Below are 19,457 nucleotides of genomic sequence, written 5' to 3'. Positions count from 1 at the left end.
ATGTAATGTCCTTAAAACAAGTCAAAATGAGGCTCAGTAGTGTGTGTGGCCTCCACGTGCCTGTATGACCTCCCTACAACGCCTGGGCATGCTCCTGATGAGGTGGCGGATGGTCTCCTGAGGGATCTCCTCCCAGACCTGGACTAAAGCATCCGCCAACTCCTGGACAGTCTGTGGTGCAACGTGGCGTTGGTGGATGGAGCGAGACATGATGTCCCAGATGTGCTCAATTGGATTCAGGTCTGGGGAACGGGCGGGCCAGGCCATAGCATCAATGCCTTCCTCTTGCAGGAACTGCTGACACACTCCAGCCACATGAGGTCTAGCATTGTCTTGCATTAGGAGGAACCCAGGGCCAACCGCACCAGCATATGGTCTCACAAGGGGTCTGAGGATCTCATCTCGGTACCTAATGGCAGTCAGGCTACCTCTGGCGAGCACATGGAGGGCTGTGCGGCCCCCCAAAGAAATGCCACCCCACACCGTGACTGACCCACTGCCAAACCGGTCATGCTGGAGGATGTTGCAGGCAGCAGAACGTTCTCCACGGCGTCTCCAGACTCTGTCACGTCTGTCACGTGCTCAGTGTGAACCTGCTTTCATCTGTGAAGAGCACAGGGCGCCAGTGGCGAATTTGCCAATCTTGGTGTTCTCTGGCAAATGCCAAACGTCCGGCACGGTGTTGGGCTGTAAGCACAACCCCCACCTGTGGACGTCGGGCCCTCATACTACCCTCATGGAGTCTGTTTCTGACCGTTTGAGCAGACACATGCACATTTGTGGCCTGCTGGCGGTCATTTTGCAGGGCTCTGGCAGTGCTCCTCCTGCTCCTCCTTGCACAAAGGCGGAGGTAGCAGTCCTGCTGCTGGGTTGTTGCCCTCCTACGGCCTCCTCCACGTCTCCTGATGTACTGGCCTGTCTCCTGGTAGCGCCTCCATGCTCTGGACACTACACTGACAGACACAGCAAACCTTCTTGCCACAGCTCGCATTGATGTGCCATCCTGGATGAGCTGCACTACCTGAGCCACTTGTGTGGGTTGTAGACTCCGTCTCATGCTACCACTAGAGTGAAAGCACCGCCAGCATTCAAAAGTGACCAAAACATCAGCCAGGAAGCATAGGAACTGAGAAGTGGTCTGTGGTCACCACCTGCAAAACCAGTCCTTTATTGGGGGTGTCTTGCTAATTGCCTATAATTTCCACCTGTTGTCTATTCCATTTGCACAACATCATGTGAAATGTATTGTCAATCAGTGTTGCTTCCTAAGTGGACAGTTTGATTTCACAGAAGTGTGATTGACTTGGAGTTACATTGTGTTGTTTAAGTGTTCCCTTTATTTTTTTGAGCAGTGTATATATATATATATATATATATATATATATATATATATATATATATATATATATATATATATATTATAATTCCCAGTGGCAAGATTCATATCCAATCTACATTATGATGCCTATGGTTTTCTATTCATGTTAAAGCCTCCTGACCTCCGCTACACTTAGAATGTTTTCATACTCATGCTAAGCCCCAACATAATGTGTTGCTTATGGTAGACAGCGATGTAAGTGGAAGGCTCAGTGTTAGCATCGTGACCCGGAATGTAGTTTAGCACCTAAAAAACTAACCTAAGGGGTGTCAAACATGCTGTCCATGGGCTGTGTGCAAACTGCCATGATGTAACGCTAACACCAAGCAACACTTGCCTCTTGGATTATTTAAGAAGATTTGATGTTGGAGAAACAACACCACAAAATGGAATTAGGTCATTCCTAGATTGTTTTGTTCAAGCACCACAGGTGAAAAGTGAGTGACCATCTGGACAATTGTCTTCATAGAAATGGTCCCTTAGGCAAAGTAAGTGACAGCCCTGCACTAGCTGATGACCGCATATACTCATCGCTATAGAGCTCCTAGAAAGCAAAGCTCCCTGAACCATTCTATTGTGTGCTGCTGCAGTCAGTATTTACATGAGGATTTTAAGCCCTCGTCTGAGGAAACAAAGGTGTGACAACTGTTGAGGATCAGAAGGGATGGCTGACACCCAGGAGTCTCTATCCCACTGTGTGATCATTCTAAACACCACCACCACCTGACTAACCCGGGGAGATGGATGGCATGGTGCTCTCTGTCATGTTCACTCACAATAATCACTGGAAATGCTCCAGTCACATTTAGTGAGCAGCACATTTGTGAGTTCTGCTGGTGAGTTCCTACCTGGAGGATAAGGATACTCTGTGTGTGTATTTTCACTGGACTAAACAGTACCACTTAATCAGAATATGGGAAGTCAGAGGGGAGATGGTTCCTTGGGTCCTACATCTACCCCCTTCACACTGAACTGGGGTTATGTCTCAGAGGTCACAGCAACCAAGCCCCTCAGCTACAGCTCCATACGCTACACTGTGACATACAAACACAGAAATAGGCTGATCCAGGCAGGCTGAGGCTGAGGCAGGGCCAGCTGTGCACTCACCCAGCCAGGCCCGCACAGTTCTGTTGGGGTTTGTGTGTAAAGTGCTCGTCCATGCGTACTCATTATATAAGGGTTTGTGTAAGGCATTTTCATTAACGCACTCATGCGTCACGTGTATGCTTTGCATATAGTTCCATTGGTCATTTTCATAGAACATTCTATCTAATGGAAACATTTGAGTAAATGAGGGATACAAAGTATATTGAAAGCAGGTGTGGTTCCTGAGTTAATTAAGCAATTAACATCCTATCATGCTTAGGATCATGCATACAAATGCTGGGCAGGCCATTATTTTGGCTACCATGGCTATGCCTCCATAGGATGACAATCCCTCCATCCACAGGGCACGAGTGGCCACTGAATGGTTTGATGAGCATGAAAACAATTTAAACCATACACCATGGCCTTCTCAGTCACCAGATCTCAACCCAATTGAACACGTATGGGAGATTCTGGAGTGGTGCCAGAGACAGCGTTTTCCACCACCATCTACAAAACACCAAATGATGGAATTTATTGTGGAAGTATGGTGTCACATCCCTCCAATAGAGTTCCAGACACTTGTAGAATCTATGCCAATGCGCATTGAAGCTGTTCTGGCTCATGGTGGCCCAATGCCCTATTAAGACACTTTATGTTGGTGTTTCCTTTATTTTATCAGTTACCTGTATGTAAGAATATGGTGTGCAGAGCAATGAATATCTGTTTTTTCATCATCTAGACTAAAATGAACATAAAATGGCAACCTATTAATAAAACTAAGGATTTTCTGAATAATTGCCCCAATGCATTATTCTAATCAGATACAGTGCCTTGCAAAAGTATTCATCCCCCTTGGCGTTTTTCCTATTTTGTTGCGTTACAACCTGTAATTTAAATGGATTTTTATTTGGACTTCATGTAATGGACATACAAAAAATAACTTGTTTCAAAAAAATATATAACGGAAAAGTGGTGCGTGCATATGTATTCACCCCCTTTGCTATGAAGCCCCTAAATAAGATCTGGTGCAACCAATTACCTTCAGAAGTCACATAATTAGTTAAATAAAGTCCACCTGTGTGCAATCTAAGTGTCACATGATCTGTCACATGATCTCAGTATATACAGTGGGGAAAAAAGTATTTAGTCAGCCACCAATTGTGCAAGTTCTCCCACTTAAAAAGATGAGAGAGGCCTGTAATTTTCATCATAGGTACACGTCAACTATGACAGACAAAATGAGAAAAATAATTCCAGAAAATCACATTGTAGGATTTTTAATGAATTTATTTGCAAATTATGGTGGAAAATAAGTATTTGGTCAATAACAAAAGTTTCTCAATACTTTGTTATATACCCTTTGTTGGCAATGACACAGGTCAAACGTTTTCTGTAAGTCTTCACAAGGTTTTCACACACTGTTGCAGGTATTTTGGCCCATTCCTCCATGCAGATCTCCTCTAGAGCAGTGATGTTTTGGGGCTGTCACTGGGCAACACAGACTTTCAACTCCCTCCAAAGATTTTCTATGGGGTTGAGATCTGGAGACTGGCTAGGCCACTCCAGGACCTAGAAATGCTTCTTACGAAGCCACTCCTTCGTTGCCCGGGCGGTGTGTTTGGGATCATTGTCATGCTGAAAGACCCAGCCACGTTTCATCTTCAATGCCCTTGCTGATGGAAGGAGGTTTTCACTCAAAATCTCACGATACATGGCCCCATTCATTCTTTCCTTTACACGGATCAGTCGTCCTGGTCCCTTTGCATAAAAACAGCCCCAAAGCATGATGTTTCCACCCCCATGCTTCACAGTAGGTATGGTGTTCTTTGGATGCAACTCAGCATTCTTTGTCCTCCAAACACGACGAGTTGAGTTTTTACCAAAAAGTTCTATTTTGGTTTCATCTGACCATATGACATTCTCCCAATCCTCTTCTGGATCATCCAAATACACTCTAGCAAACTTCAGACGGGCCTGGACATGTACTGGCTTAAGCAGGGGGACACGTCTGGCACTGCAGGATTTGAGTCCCTGGCGGCGTAGTGTGTTACTGATGGTAGGCTTTGTTACTTTGGTCCCAGCTCTCTGCAGGTCATTCACTAGATCCCCCCGTGTGGTTCTGGGATTTTTGCTCACTGTTCTTGTGATCATTTTGACCCCACGGGGTGAGATCTTGCGTGGAGCCCCAGATCGAGGGAGATTATCAGTGGTCTTGTATGTCTTCCATTTCCTAATAATTGCTCCCACAGTTGATTTCTTCAAACCAAGCTGCTTACCTATTGCAGATTCAGTCTTCCCAGCCTGGTGCAGATCTACAATTTTGTTTCTGGTGTCCTTTGACAGCTCTTTGGTCTTGGCCATAGTGGAGTGTGGAGTGTGACTGTTTGAGGTTGTGGACAGGTGTCTTTTATACTGATAACAAGTTCAAACAGGTGCCATTAATACAGGTATCGAGTGGAGGACAGAGGAGCCTCTTAAAGAAGAAGTTACAGGTCTGTGAGAGCCAGAAATCTTGCTTGTTTGTAGGTGACCAAATACTTATTTTCCACCATAATTTGCAAATAAATTCATTAAAAATCCTACAAAGTGATTTTCTGGATAATTTTTTCTCAATTTGTCTGTCATAGTTGACGTGTACCTATGATGAAAATTACAGGCCTCTCTCATCTTTTTAAGTGGGAGAACTTGCACAATTGGTGGCTGACTAAATACTTTTTTTCCCCACTGTATACACCTGTTCTGAAAGGCCCCAGAGTCTGCAACACCACTAAGCAAGGGGCACCACCAAGCAAGCGACACGAGTGGCGCAGTGGTCTAAGGCACTGCATCGCAGTGCTAGCTGTGCCACTAGAGGTCCTGGTTCAAATCCAGGCTCTGTCGTAGCTGGCCGTGACCGGGAGACCCATGGGGCGGCGCACAATTGGCCCAGCGTCTTCCAGGGTAGGGGAGGGAATGGCCGACAGGGATGTAGCTCAGTTGGTAGAGCATGGCGTTTGCAACGCCAGGGTTGTGGGTTCGATTCCCATGGGGGTATAAAAAATTATGTATGCACTCACTAAGTAAGTAAGTCGCTCTGGATAAGAGTGTCTGCTAAATTACTAAAAATGTAATGTAAAATGTGGCAGCATCATGCTGTAGGGATGTTTTTCATTGGCAGGGACTGGGAAACTGGTCAGAATTGAAGGAATGATGGATGGCACTAAATTCAGGGAAACCTGTTTCAGTCTTACAGAGATTTGAGACTGGGATGGAGGTTCACCTTCCAGCAGGACAATGATCCTAAGCATACTGCTAAAGCAACACCCAAGTGGTTTAAAGGGAAACATTTGAATGGCCTAGTCAAAGCCCAGACCTCAATCCAATTGGGGGGGGGGGGGAATGGTTATGCACCCTCAAGTTTTTTGTTTTGTTGTCTTATTTCTTGTTTGTTTCACAATAAAAAATATTTTGCATCTTCATAGTGGTAGGCATGTTGTGTAAATCAAATGATACAACCCCCCCCCCCCCCCAAAAAAAAAAAATCAGGTTGTAAGGCAACAAAAAAGGAAAAATGCATACCAGTCCTTAACATTCAAAGATTCAACAAGCTTGTTTGTCTGAGCAGATTGGTGGTGATTCAATCCTTGGGCAGGGAGAGAGACAGGAAGAGAGAGATGCACAGGGAGATCGAGATAGATCTATATCCTCTGTCTGTCAGAGTCATCAATTATAGAGTAACTGTATAGGCCTATGTGAGAATATAGAATGTAGAAAAGCTGAACCACCATGCTGTATCAATATCAGTATCCTCCTCACCACCACTACCACTCTCATGTGACATGGCCTGCAGTGGAATGGATGACCCTGGAGACCCTCAAACACCCTGGTCCCACTGGTATCTGCAGTCTCGAACTATACTGTATGTCTGTATCACTGACATAATGTATATTAATATCAGTCTGTATGCAACCTCCTTTTCCAGGGCTGAATGGTGACTCATGAAGAGCAGTGTGTGAGACAAGACGAGACCTGAGCTGTGAACAGAGAGCAGGTCCCAGGAGAATAGAGATCAAATGAGAGAACACTTGTGCTTTAATAAGAAACATCGCCTCAGGGTGCCAATTCTTCAATTTTACACAGATTACAATTCGATCATACTTATTTGGAAAGTTATAATTCAATTTACTTTATGTAGAGGAGGCTTTGAAGTTTGGCAGCCAGGGGATTTGAAACTAACCAGGTGAGTCTGTTAAGCCTGTGACAGAGTGCATTGAGACATGATCTGTCTCTCCTAATCCACTGGAAAGTAGGCCATGCTTCTTGGTGGCAGGCGTGCTGCGCACATCATGATGCAAAAGTTGTTGATTGAAGATGCGCCTCATACTGTATCTGTGGAAAGTATACATTTCACATTTCTGGGATTTAAGTAAAAGAGAGAGAGGAGGGAGAGAGAGAGGGGAGCAGAGAGAGGGAGTGAGGGGGAGGGAGAGAAGAGAGAGAGAGATAGGATCTGTACCAAATCTTTCAATAATATTGTCTTAATGATGACCCCTACAGTATAGGCCTACAGACACACTTAGTACTATAAATGGACCCATTCTGATCTCTAATTGGTCTCATTGATTTGTAACACCATAACCTTTTCCTGTACTGTGGTGTATGGTGATACAGCAGGTTAGGTGAGACACTGTTAATGACCTGGTGGTGAAGGATCAAACAGATATAAGTGATGTGAGTGTGTGGTCTGTGTGTAAACCATAAAGCAAAATAGCCTTTATTGAGGCATGGACAACTGTTTATTGAGGTTTGTGCAGCATTCCTTTCAAATGCAATTACACACCAGTTTGCCTGCAGGAGCTGCTCTCTCTCTCTCTCTTTCTCTCTCTCAATCACTCTCTCCCTCTCCCTGAGCAGCAGACAACTGCCCACACCCACCCCATATGAGACACATGTTTATGTGCGCTCAGTGGAAAGCAGATGATATTCCTTCATCCACATTACATTTTAATAAAAATAGTATTAGACTATACTACACAGGACAAATGATGCAAAATTAATGATAGGTGATGTATAACTCCAAATTGGATCAGCTTATTTCATATGACATAAGTGCGTTTGGAAACCCTGGAAACAAAATGACCCCAAAGACGCACGGGCATCAAAACCATACAAAACAGCTAGTAGACACCGTAGTTGACTCATCACGTGTGTCTGTCCCTGCCGGAGTCCGTTGTGAATGTGAGGAGCGCCTGTCTGACTCAATAGTGAGTTATAATCAGACGGCGAATCACGGGATCCCATGTGTGGTGCCAGGGCGCATCATGAAAGCGCACCCTTAATCCAGCGTTCCGTGGGATTGGGCAGAGGGAGTGGAGTTTGGGTTAGGGAAAAAACACGATTGGTAGAGTTGAGTCTAACTTGTTGGCTCAGATATTTGTGCAGCCACGTCATCTCTTGCTAACCTCCCCCTCAACGCGTAGCTGTCCATTGGCACTGGTGCTGAAACTCGACTCTTCTCAATCCCTCACAGCCGTGCGCGACGGAGTGTCGAGAGTAAAACATTTGGATGATTGTATTGACTTTATCGCCAAGTTTAATACTTTAATCCATATATTTTTTAGGAGACTCGGTGGATATCCATTGATTTACTCAGCTTTCATCAAGAGCGCATCAAAGATCCACGTTCTGACCCGGTCAGTTAACGGACTCTTAGAGGCAGAAAGATGGCTTTTATGGTGAAACAAATGGTGGGAGGGCATGTGAAGAACCTGACCGGGGGTTTGACTGAGGAAAAGCCCGAAGGAGAGAAATCGGAAGCCGCAGCGGCAGGAATGACCCAGGAGGAATTTGAACAATATCAACAACAGTTAGAGGAGGAAAAGTAAGAACAAACCCAAGTTTATCGATCCATTTTGAATAGCCTACTGATTTTGAAAGGGTTGCGTACTATAAAGCGGCGTTTATCTGTGTAATGTCCAATGTAAAGACGCTGCTGAGCGGGTGCCTTTACAAGCCCCCGTGCGCAATGCACTATTTTACGCATCAGTGGGATCCACGGCGTGCTCTCTAGCTCACCACACAGCTGCTACACTCGATAAAGGAGCTTTCTTTCAGGTTTCAAGAATTAGGCTATATAGGACGGTTTTCCATTGGAATCCTTGCAATAGCCTAGTCCAGAAACAAACATTTGTAAATAATCCCAGTGAGTTGAATGCCCAATTATACTGTAAAATTGACTCGTTTTCCAATAAGCATATATTGTGCTTAATGCTTCAGGTTGGTACCTGTCCTCAGATTCATTCTAAAGCATGAATTCAGTTACTTTTATGTCCAATTTATCTCAAAATGTATTGATGTAAAATTTGGAATCTCATCCTCAATGAGCTCTCCAAATAGTTTCCTCCCTTTCATGCATGTCCCTGTGATGTAGGCCTACATCTACATTTTGCTCACAAAGAGTAGACACCTCAACAGAATACATTGGTCTGATGTGAGTATCTCTGATCTTGAAATGTATTTTTATCTGGGTATAACAAAGAAACCCATTGCCATAGCCATAGACTGTCCTCTGTCCATATCATAAAATATCTGATAATTTCATTGACCTTACTCCAAATTCCCCTATGTGAGAGGAGGAGCAGATGTCCTCAAGGTTTGAAACAGATGATTCTACAAAAGCTCATAGATCTGAACATATATCTTGTCCTGTGAAAGAAATACCCTTGAAATGTGTCTTATGATGTGCACTACCTCCACACACCTGTATCTATATGAAAAGTATACTTCATTAAAAAGAAATGGGTAGTACTACAGGGCACTACCCTGACCTAAGGTCACATGGCTCCAGGCTCCAGGACAAACAGCCTGTTTACTGTTGACATGTCAGGCATGGTGGAGCATCCACTGACTCCCCTCAGAGACTAGCCTCAACTGTCCACAGCCCACAGCCCACTTTGACCTCAATCCCATACCATCATACATTACACTGACCTTCATGGGAGGTGAGCTATTAGAATGTGGCTACCGCCATACAATAGATCACAGCACAAACCCTGGTGTCAGTGCTCTGTATAATCCACAGAGAATAGGGTTGTTGGAATGGGGTTGTTTGCAGTGGCATGTCATCTATAGTCATGTTATCAGGCACAGTAGTCACAATGACATCCCCTGGTTATATGATGCCCTTGAGAGGAAAAGACACAAGACTCGTCATCTCAGTGCCATCAGAGAAAGGAGCTCTACCATTGGCTCTCACAGAGCGCTGGCTTATGTGCTGCTGTGTGGTGTTTTACATGCTCATGTTCATTCATAGTGGGCAAGATAACAGTAATGCCACCGTGAATATATACTGAGTGAACAAAACATTAAGAACACCTGTTCTTTCCATGACATAGACTGACCAGGTGAATCCAGGTGAAAGCTATAATCCTTTATTTATGTCACTTGTTAAATCCACTTCAAGTCAGTATAGATGAAGTGGAGGAGACAGGTTAAAGAAGGATTTTTAAGCCTTGAGACAATTGAGACATGGATTGTGTATGTGAATGGGCAAGTCAAAAGATTGAAGTGCCTTTGAACAGGGTATGGTAGTAGGTGCCAGGCGCACCGGTTTGTGTCAAGAACTGCAACGCTGCTGGGTTTTTCACGCTCAACAGTGTCCCGTGTGTATCAAGAATGGTCCACCACCCAAAGGACTTCCAGCCAACTTGACACAACTGCGGGAAGCATCCCTGTGGAACGCTTTCGACACCTTGTAGAGTCCATACCCCGACGCATTGAGGGCAAAAGGGGGTGCAACTCAATATTAGGAAGGTGTTCTTGATGTTTTGTACACTCAGTATATATCAATTGGGGCCCCCTGGAGGTCAGGCCCTTCGTGCTCGGTCGGTAAATCGGCCATGATTACTACACGTTTAGATAGCTGGGTAGACTAATTTACCAATCTAAAAAATATTAGCTGACATGGGCTAATTGAGTGACTGTCAGTGACTGACATAACAAGGAAAACTGCTGATAGGGCCCTAGGCGACCACCTATGTTGCTTATGCCCAAGGCTGGCCCTGTATCCCCTGCATGATAGGGATATGACCTTGTCATTGGCTATGCACATGTATCATGCCATTGTTTACAGTACTGTATGTATGCATTATGATGTCATGCTGTCATTCAGACCACACTGTTGGCATGATCACATGATCACATAGGTCACATGATCACATAGGTCATCTCGGTTCATGGAGTCTCTGCTTCGGAATGTTTGGTGCGAGGTGTAGGTCTAGTCTTGTCCTTTGAAAGATTTAAATCCTATTCAGGTGTTTATATCAGATTTTCACATTTTCAGTGATAGTTTCAATCTGATATTGGAAAATTAGGGACCAAGATTATTTGAGTAATACTTAAAGGGCTGGCACGGAAAACACAAACTGTCTCTTGTCTGCCCTCTGCTGGAGTTACCAAATGGGTAGTATTGCTGGATTGCTGTACGTGGTGGAGAGTATAAATACCTGATTTACCTCAACATAAGGCTTGCAGTATGATGATATTTGTATGGTGGTGTAGGGCAGAGGACATAGGATGGTGATGGGGTGTGTTGTGGTGTCTGGGTGGCTGTAGTGTGCTGTAGAGTGGTGTCGTCCTAGGTTCTGGGTTGGGAGGGTGTCGAGTTCTGTAGAGTGGTGTCGTCCTAGGTTCTGGGTTGGGAGGGTGTAGTATTATGTAGAGTGGTGTGATCCTAGGCTTCTGTGGGTTCACTAAATTGGCAGCTGTGGAAGTAGGTGAGTGCTAGTCAGTGAGTCAGTCAGTCAGTCAGTCAGTCAGTCAGTGCCGCTCTACATCCCAGAAGTCTGAATATAATTCCCCAGTCGAGCAGTGGACCGGCAGTAGACTGCATCTGGGTCTCACTGCAAGAGCACAGCCTCCCTCCCTCCTCCTCCTCCACCCCCAGGCGTTACTGCTGCTCGTCCACCTTCTGTTGGCCTAGACTCTTGAGTCAGAGTGCAGTTCAGCAGAGGACTCCCTGTGCTCTTTTCTTTCAACCCTCACTATGAGATCCACAGTGGTATAAAAATCTAATATTGTCACATTCACTGGATAGGTGAAGTGAATTTTGTTGTTTTACAGGGTCAACCATAATAGTACGGCTCCCCTGGGGCAAATTAGGGTTAAGTGCCTTGCTCAAGGGCACATCGACGGATTGTTCACCTTGGCTGCTTGGGTATTCGAACCAGCCACCTTTCGGTTACTGGCCCAATACTCTAACCGCGATGGCTGAGCTATGTGGCTAATCGTAACCAATGAATTTGTGCATTTGTGATACATCACATTTCCAACAAATCTAACGACATTCCATACTAAAGACCATGACATATTTATATTACAAAAAGCCTTATGGATGACATAAATTATCATTACAGCATCTGTCCTCACATTGCCACTAATGCTATCTAGTATCTACTAATGCCATTAAATCCTTAATCCTTCAGTCTAATTACGGAGGTGGACTGAAGGAGGCGTTCGTTATGAAGCATCAACTTGAGTAAGACCTTGAGATTATCCCACCTTTGCAGACGTTATGTGTGTGTGTGTGTGTGTGTGTGTGTGTGTGTGTGTGTGTGTGTGTGTGTGTGTGTGTTACATGCAGTGACACTATTTCATCCACTGTTACACCATTTTCGCTCTGGTTTTCCCCAGGCAGGAACGAGATGCTAGTTTTGCCCAGAAGAAAGCTGAGCGGGCAACAGTTAGAAGTCACTTCCGGGACAAATACAGACTGCCAAAGGTACATCCATTACTGATTCTGCATATTTGATGCAAGCATTTTCTTACTACATTCAAAAATACCATCCAAATGTGTTCTGTTTGTACTCTCTTTCCTTTCTCCCTATCGCTCAATCATCTCATTCCTCTCCCTTGCCCTTGCTCCCTACACCCTCACCCACTGGCCTGTGTGTGTGTCCCCGCTGTGTGTGTGACCCAGAATGAGCTGGATGACACTCAGATCCAGCAGGCGGGGGATGACGTAGAGCTGCCCACAGAGTTAGCCAAGATGATCGCTGACGACAACAAGGAGGAGGAGTCCAAAACGTCTGTCCTGGGCCAGCTGACCAACATCCAGAATGTGGACATTGACCAGCTGAAGGACAAGGCCCAGGCTACGCTGGAAGACCTCAAACAGTCCGCTGAGAAGTGCAATCTCATGTGACCTGGCTGGCTGACTGAGTTCCTGCTCTCTCTCTATCTCTCCCTCCCTTACTCTCTTTCTCTGTACAACAAAGAATCTATGTAAGATATCATATGATCTATGACCATGTACAAACGTTGATAGTCATGTTGCTTTGAATACACACACATACAGTCAACACTGCCTCACACACATAAACATACTGTAGCATCTTCTGGCCAAGGAATCAGAGTAAACATTGTCTAAGCTGTAGGGGAAACAGAGTAATAGTCTTATGCCAAAGTCCGTTAGCAGAAAACCGTTCAGACAATGGCACAAAGTATATCAAATAGTAATATTAAGTGTGAGACTAAATAAAACGTCTATGTCTTGGGACCACAATCAGTACATTACAAACCAAGTGTCTGTTGTATCTATTGCAGGTGTAAATGTATTTGCGGTTAGCCTGTTCTGTTGTCCATCTAGTCTATGGTCATTAACTCGTTGGAGACAGCTCGTGCTCTGTGATGCCAACACATCTAACCTTTCAACTCTGGCCTTTAACCTGTCCTCATATTGACCTCTAACCCCTGACCTCTCCATCTCAGTGCTGTTTTGTGCCAGTGGTTTGGTGTCGTTTAGCCGCTATGATATGTCAAGTGCTGTCTTTGAAAGTGTCATCCTCTGGCTGAGTGCTGGTCATAGTGTTTAATAAGTACACATTACTATGAACATATATTAACATATATATGAACATATAGTACTTGGTATGTGTCTGAATTGTTGTTGTATCACTAAGTAAAGACGCAGGTGAGAGCGGGAGAGGGGTTTGTCAACCTTATTTATATTACAGTAATATACAGTATATATTTCTTCAATACAGTGGTTCATGTCTTGTGATAGTTCAACAGTCCTTTCGTGACGTTACAGTACTTGAATTTGAAGAAAGGATGGTGAACATGCCTTAGTAGCTTCTTTTATGTGATAGCTACTTTGTGCTTTCTTGTCAGTTCCATGAAACAAGACAAACAAGTGTGAATATAATTCATTCTTACTCAAGTCTTACAGAGCCTGATCACCTATACATATCTCTCTGTATTAAAGTGTGTGACCTGCAATGATACTTTAAAGCCAACAGCAAGAGCCTCTTTCATTTCCAGTCACCCTATGGGGTGATTCAGGTTGATCTCATGATAATATTTCAGGAAGAGACATGTTGTTCATGATGTTTCTGTTTCCTGTCCACTCTTTGCTTCTTTTACATAATCTTTGTTGTTCAGTGCTGTATGAATCTTATTGATTTTTGACTGACTGTTGAAACCATAATAAACAGATTTTTATGATGTATGCTTCATGTTTCTCCATTTGTTATCCAGCATGCCTGACCATCTGGTCAGAAACTCCAGGACAGAAGATTTATAACATATAATTTACAGTAGCCATGGTTTGAGGCTATAAAACCAAAACCTAATGTTCTGAACACTAGGTGGAGACAAAACTACAATGTCATCGGAATGTTTGTTACTTGATGATTGTTGAATTAATGACAAACTGAATTGAATCCAAAATCCATATTAGCCCCTCATCAGATCAAGGTTTACTATCATGAAATTATTATCATTACAATGATAGGCCAAATGATTATATTATAGTTGTTATAACCATTGTTATAACCACGTTCTTAAATTAACCTTCATAATGATGTTATTATTATTTTAGTATTATTATTACCATTATTAGTGGCAACTTTACATTCCAGTGAAGTCTGATAATAAGCTCAGCCATCTGGCAGAATTATTGGCTCTGTGCAAAAGTGTACAATGTTTTTCAGGGAGAAGCCAGCCAGAAACTGCTTTGTGAAATTTCTAGACAGCCCGGGTGTCGCTACGGGTTTTTCCAATCGCTTTTTTCAAAACAAGTTAGTTAGCATTTCAATAGCAGAGAAGCCTGAGCTATTGGTAGTTTTCAAGTGCGGTGTGAAAGGGGAGAGCTGTAAAATATATTGATGCTGAAACCTTCCTCTATTGATAGACGCAGGGCGTGAACAAGCTTCAGCCTAGAAAGACACTGTGCCACTGCATGGCCAATCTGACACAATTGGGGTGAAACGGGCCAGAAAATACTATTCTCTTCCATTCTGTTCTATCAATCAGGGCTTAAAAACTCACTAGAATGAAGAGCGAGAGGGAGAGTGAACAGAGCGACAATTAGTAGAACTTTAAGTGAAACCCTCACAGTGCGACGGTTTTCATAGAGGTTTCCCTCCTTGGGTTATCGCTAAAAAGGAACAGATTTGTTTTTTCTGCACTTAAAATTGGAGCAGCGGGTGCAGATGTGAGCTTCTAGCAATGGAATTCCTTCTGTCGACTGCTATGGGGCTTGTGTGCACCCCCCACTCACTACCTCCCCAAACTTTGACGTGTTTTGTAAGGGGGGACCACACAGGTCGTGAGTTTCATTAAATTTATAAACATTTTATTTATCCTGTATGACGAGCAGATTGCCAAAAACTACGTTGCTATAGAAATGAGTCCCACGGACTCCCCAATGACGACCAATCGTTGACCAGGATTGTAAATGGGAGAGGGGGGAAGGAAAACTTTCCTTTCTTTTTCAGGAGAAGGAGGGGTGTTGTGGGGAAAAGATTAACGAAGCGTGAAACGTAACTGCAAGAGGGGGACAAAGACACATAGCGGGAGAAAATGCGACAGTGAGAAGAGGCAGTCCTAATGAATTCAACCAAAATAGTATGGAATACAGAACACGGAAAATATGAACGTTTTTTAAAGCCAAGAAAGTTGGACATATTTTGTAAACAAGAGCAAAAATAGTTATGCTTTCAAACGAGGGCAAGAAATGTGGATAGTAGGTGTCCGAACTTTAGACAGCGCATGTGGTCACTTTTTTGTTCCTTTTTTCCTGACACGACTGTGACAGTTTTGCGGAGGAAATTGTTGCTTTATAGCGTAGCTGAATCTATGCAAAGGATTACAACATTCTTACTCATTCGTCCCAGACTGGATTCATTCACCCTCATAAAACGGACTGTTATTCCACAACTGTCAAGCGTGTATTGGAGAGGCAGAGGGACATCTTTAGGTTTGTAGCTAGGCCTACTAAACACATTTCTGTTTGGACCATAAATGCCTACTAAATACATTTCTGTTTGGACCATAAATGCCTCATACTAAATGGGTTTATTAGTTACATTACGTTTTGTCCCGCACTAAGTGGAGGAAAATGTGCGCATCGCCGAACTAGAGCTCTCTCCAGCATGAAAAGTTGGTGCAGCGCTCTGGCGCTCTTCTCATCCGTGCTGGTGGCGCTAGATGCCCAGTTAATATGTTGGCAAGCCCTGCTACGATGCCATGAGGAGGCAGACTGTGAGCTTGCATACAGCCAGTATCAAGCCGCCTGTGAAGGAAACATCAGAGGCACCAGGAGGCAATGCCCCAGCCACTGTATAAACGCGTTGATAAGACTGAATCACACCCGCAATGGGCCTTACCTCGAGAGGTGTGACTGTGGCCAGGACATGGAGTGTAGGGATGCAAAGCAGGCGATTGAGCCATGCCTCCCCCGAAGATATCCTGGAGACGCGGGGGGGATAGGATGCACAGAGGCCCGTCAACGCTGCGAGGAGGATACCGGCTGCCACTCCTCCCTGACAGCCTACTTGTCTTACTGTGGGCAACTCTTCAACGGCAGGAAATGCTCGTCCAGGTGCAAGGCCACAATACAACAGATGCTATTCATCCCAAATGGCATGCTACTAAACCGGTGTGTGTGCGACGGGGTGGAAAGGCCGTTCTGTGAGGTAGTCAAGGAGAACATGAGCAAACTGTGCCAGATTGGAGACCACAGTGTTATTTCAGACCAGGCAGATATGGACGATATGTATGAGGATGAAGACTACGATTCGAAAACAGAGGAGATATATCCTCCTGACTCAAATTCTAGTTCAACGCAGCTGTCGAGCTATATGGCCTTATTCTGCATCACTCTTGCACGGATATTCTAATGAGAATTGAATGTGGCCTCTTGTTGTGACCTCTCAGTTGGACAGACAGGACTGTATGCTCGGGGACGGGTCCAATCTAATGAGCACGTGGGTTTGGTGTAGCGGGAAGACTATTTGCTCCTTATAAACTCCTAAAGGCCTAATGGATATTTCATATTTTGATGTGATGCCTTAATCTGGGACACAAGAATGGACACGACATTCAGAGCACCAATTCAATTTGTAAACTAGGCCTAGGCTACTCATGGAATATCCTAGGTCGAAATGAAAAATAAACATCTTCTAGAGTGTAAAGATCCATAAAGTGATTGTTTAAGGAGAAGTGAACCAAACTTGACTTCATTGTAACACTACTCCTCATTGGGCATTGCATCCATTACTTCTGGGCTACCTTTTAAGCTCTTATGCCTATTTGTTTAGTTTCGTCTCAATGGTCCTTGGAGTGTGGCTTTATTAAGACTTAAGATAAACATTGGAGTTTTTCCTAGCCACCGTGCTTCTACACCTGCATTACTAGCTGTTTGGGGTTTTAGGCTGGGTTTCTGTACAGCACTTCGAGATATTAGCTGATGTAAGAAGGGCTATATAAAATAAAATTGATTGATTGATTGATTGATTGGACCAGTCCAGTTTCTGTTTGCTTTCCTCTCTATTTTAGAGGCCTCTGCATTGTTGCAGCCATCACACTTCAAATATTTGTGGGGAACTGCTAGTGAACAGACAAGGGTTTGGGATCAAGTAGGCCTAGTTAAATTAACTGAAGTGCCTCTCCAGCAGCCCCCCTACCCCCCATGACACATCCCCCACTCTTGATAGTTTTATTTAAAATGTCCCCCCACTCTCCCCCTTTCTTTATTGAGTGGCAATGGGCAGTTGGGCTCCCCCCGGAAAATTGAAGCAAGAAGTCACCCTTCTCATTATAGACTGGCCTCTACAAGGTGAATGTGGACTTATCATAGACTTTTATGTACAAAAGAAGTGGCACTATTGTTTTTTCTCAGAAAAAATAAGAAATCCCAGTTTATTACTTTGAACGGCAGTACATAAGCTACTTGTTGATAGGCCTAGTTTAATTTATTATTCATTTCATATAAAGTGTAATGGGTTCCTTTCCAGGCTAGAAACATGCTTGACAGTTAGCCTAGATATTTAGTAAGAAGGGAAAAAGCTAAAAAAGTTCATTTATTATCTTTCAATGAAGCTAATCATTCATGTGTCCTTGTCTTTACAAGATGTCACTTGAAGTTTTTTCTAAACTAATCTTTGTTTTTGTCATGATTGTCAATGTCATTTCTTTTTTCTTTCACCTTGTCGGGTAGATGCTGGTCCATATGGAAATGTAACTGTCATGTTGATGTTAAATTATATATATATAAAAAAGTAAATACGGAAGGAATCTATGTTTTACATTTATATGTTATATATTAATGCTGTAAATTAGTGTCTCCAATTATGTCCATTGTGACTTTGCAGTCAATACACCACCTCATGAATAATATGGCAGTAGTTTACATTTACAAAAACAATGTTTTTTGAAACAATACTGCAGGTAGATTTGTCATCTCAACCAGTGTGGAAAGAAATAATGGATAGTTGTTATATATGGGAAAGGATGTATGTAATAAAATGATTAAGAGTCAAAAAGTCCAACTGTTTATTTGACATCTTGTATGTTATTCAAAAGTAGGAATGTTTCCCAACCCCCAACTAAATGAAACATCACACCAAAAGTATCAGACCTAAAGTATAGGCAAATGTAACTGTGCTGGAACTAGAGAAGAAGACTGGAATGTTCAATAAGGGGAAAATGTCATTTTGGATCAGGCTCCAAAGTCACGTGTCGTCTTTGAATGTCAACTTGTGCCATTGCCAAGCAAAGCTAAAGGACCAGCAGACATTGAGTCGGTTTGAATGTCTACTGCGTTGATCTTTGAAATGATACACTTGCATTTCTGGTAGCAACTTTTACATAAAAAGACAAAGCAGGACTTCTCACAACTATTGTCTTCTCATATAATCCGTCTTCCCCGGAATTTGTAAAAACATTTTAGAGACACGTATTTTGTTGACACAATATTAAATCAAGTCCTAGAACAGGGTGATTGCATCTAAATCAATGCCTCCTGTGGCTGCTGAAACAACAAGTAACTGTGTGACTGCTGTGTACCTTTCATAATGCCAGCATTGTGTAATACTTTAGGGATCATGCCCAGTGTAACTGAAACCCAAGCAGGAATTTTAAGTGTCTGGCTGCACAATACATCTAATTTGGAAGAGACGGCCAGGACTCTCTGTGCTCTTTGAGACATTTCAGGTATACGTTACTGCTTCCTTTGACACTGTGTCTAGGAAACAACCAGGTAAATTGTACCTAATTACTTGTGTACAAACTGCACTTTCTGCGTCCCTGTAGGTGTTAAAAGGTCAGTCATGACCCTTGAGAATGCGGGGTTGTGCATTTGGTAGTTTTGCCTTCTAGTGTTTCTCAGTTCTCTTGGTCTACAATTTCCTTTTCAGAGAAATAACAATGGAAATATAGCACATTAATATGTCTACTTTTTATATCACAGTGAGAATGCGATGTGTGTTTTTGTAGACTTTTAGTGTCTACTAATCTCCTAAATCCTGCTAATAACTTTTTAGGTCAGTTAGTAGGTAAATATAAAGCTTTGGCAGAAATAGCTCATAGTAATAATTCATTATTTACAGGTCATTAACAAACTGTGTAAAAGTGTTATGTAATCTATTAAGTTTTAAGTAGTCAAGATAAGTGGAATTTGAAGTCATGAAAGAAAATCTGTGTTGAATTCTTGGTTCCTTTGACAATAGAC

The 19,457-nt window shown here is 43.2% G+C and overlaps 2 protein-coding genes across 2 annotated transcripts; both read left to right on the top strand.

The window, feature by feature from the left end:
- Positions 1–8,169: 8,169 nt before the first annotated feature.
- On the top strand, positions 8,170–12,647 carry LOC311127237 (complexin-3-like; the record flags this gene model as incomplete). The annotated part of the gene is made up of 3 exons (XM_084159036.1): positions 8,170–8,327; positions 12,137–12,224; positions 12,423–12,647. The coding sequence occupies 3 exons, from the start codon at positions 8,170–8,172 to the stop codon at positions 12,645–12,647; spliced, it is 471 nt and encodes a 156-aa protein (XP_084015162.1).
- A 3,232-nt stretch (positions 12,648–15,879) lies between these two features.
- Positions 15,880–16,626, top strand: LOC311128541 (growth arrest-specific protein 1-like; the record flags this gene model as incomplete). The annotated part of the gene is made up of 1 exon (XM_084160732.1): positions 15,880–16,626. The coding sequence occupies one exon, from the start codon at positions 15,880–15,882 to the stop codon at positions 16,624–16,626; it is 747 nt and encodes a 248-aa protein (XP_084016858.1).
- Between the last annotated feature and the right edge of the window lie 2,831 nt (positions 16,627–19,457).

This window comes from Coregonus lavaretus (genome assembly GCF_964263955.1).
Source record: "Coregonus lavaretus genome assembly, chromosome: 4".
NCBI lineage: Eukaryota > Metazoa > Chordata > Actinopteri > Salmoniformes > Salmonidae > Coregonus > Coregonus lavaretus.
Note: the sequence above shows the minus strand (reverse complement) of the source record. Positions and strands in the feature narration are given on the sequence as shown.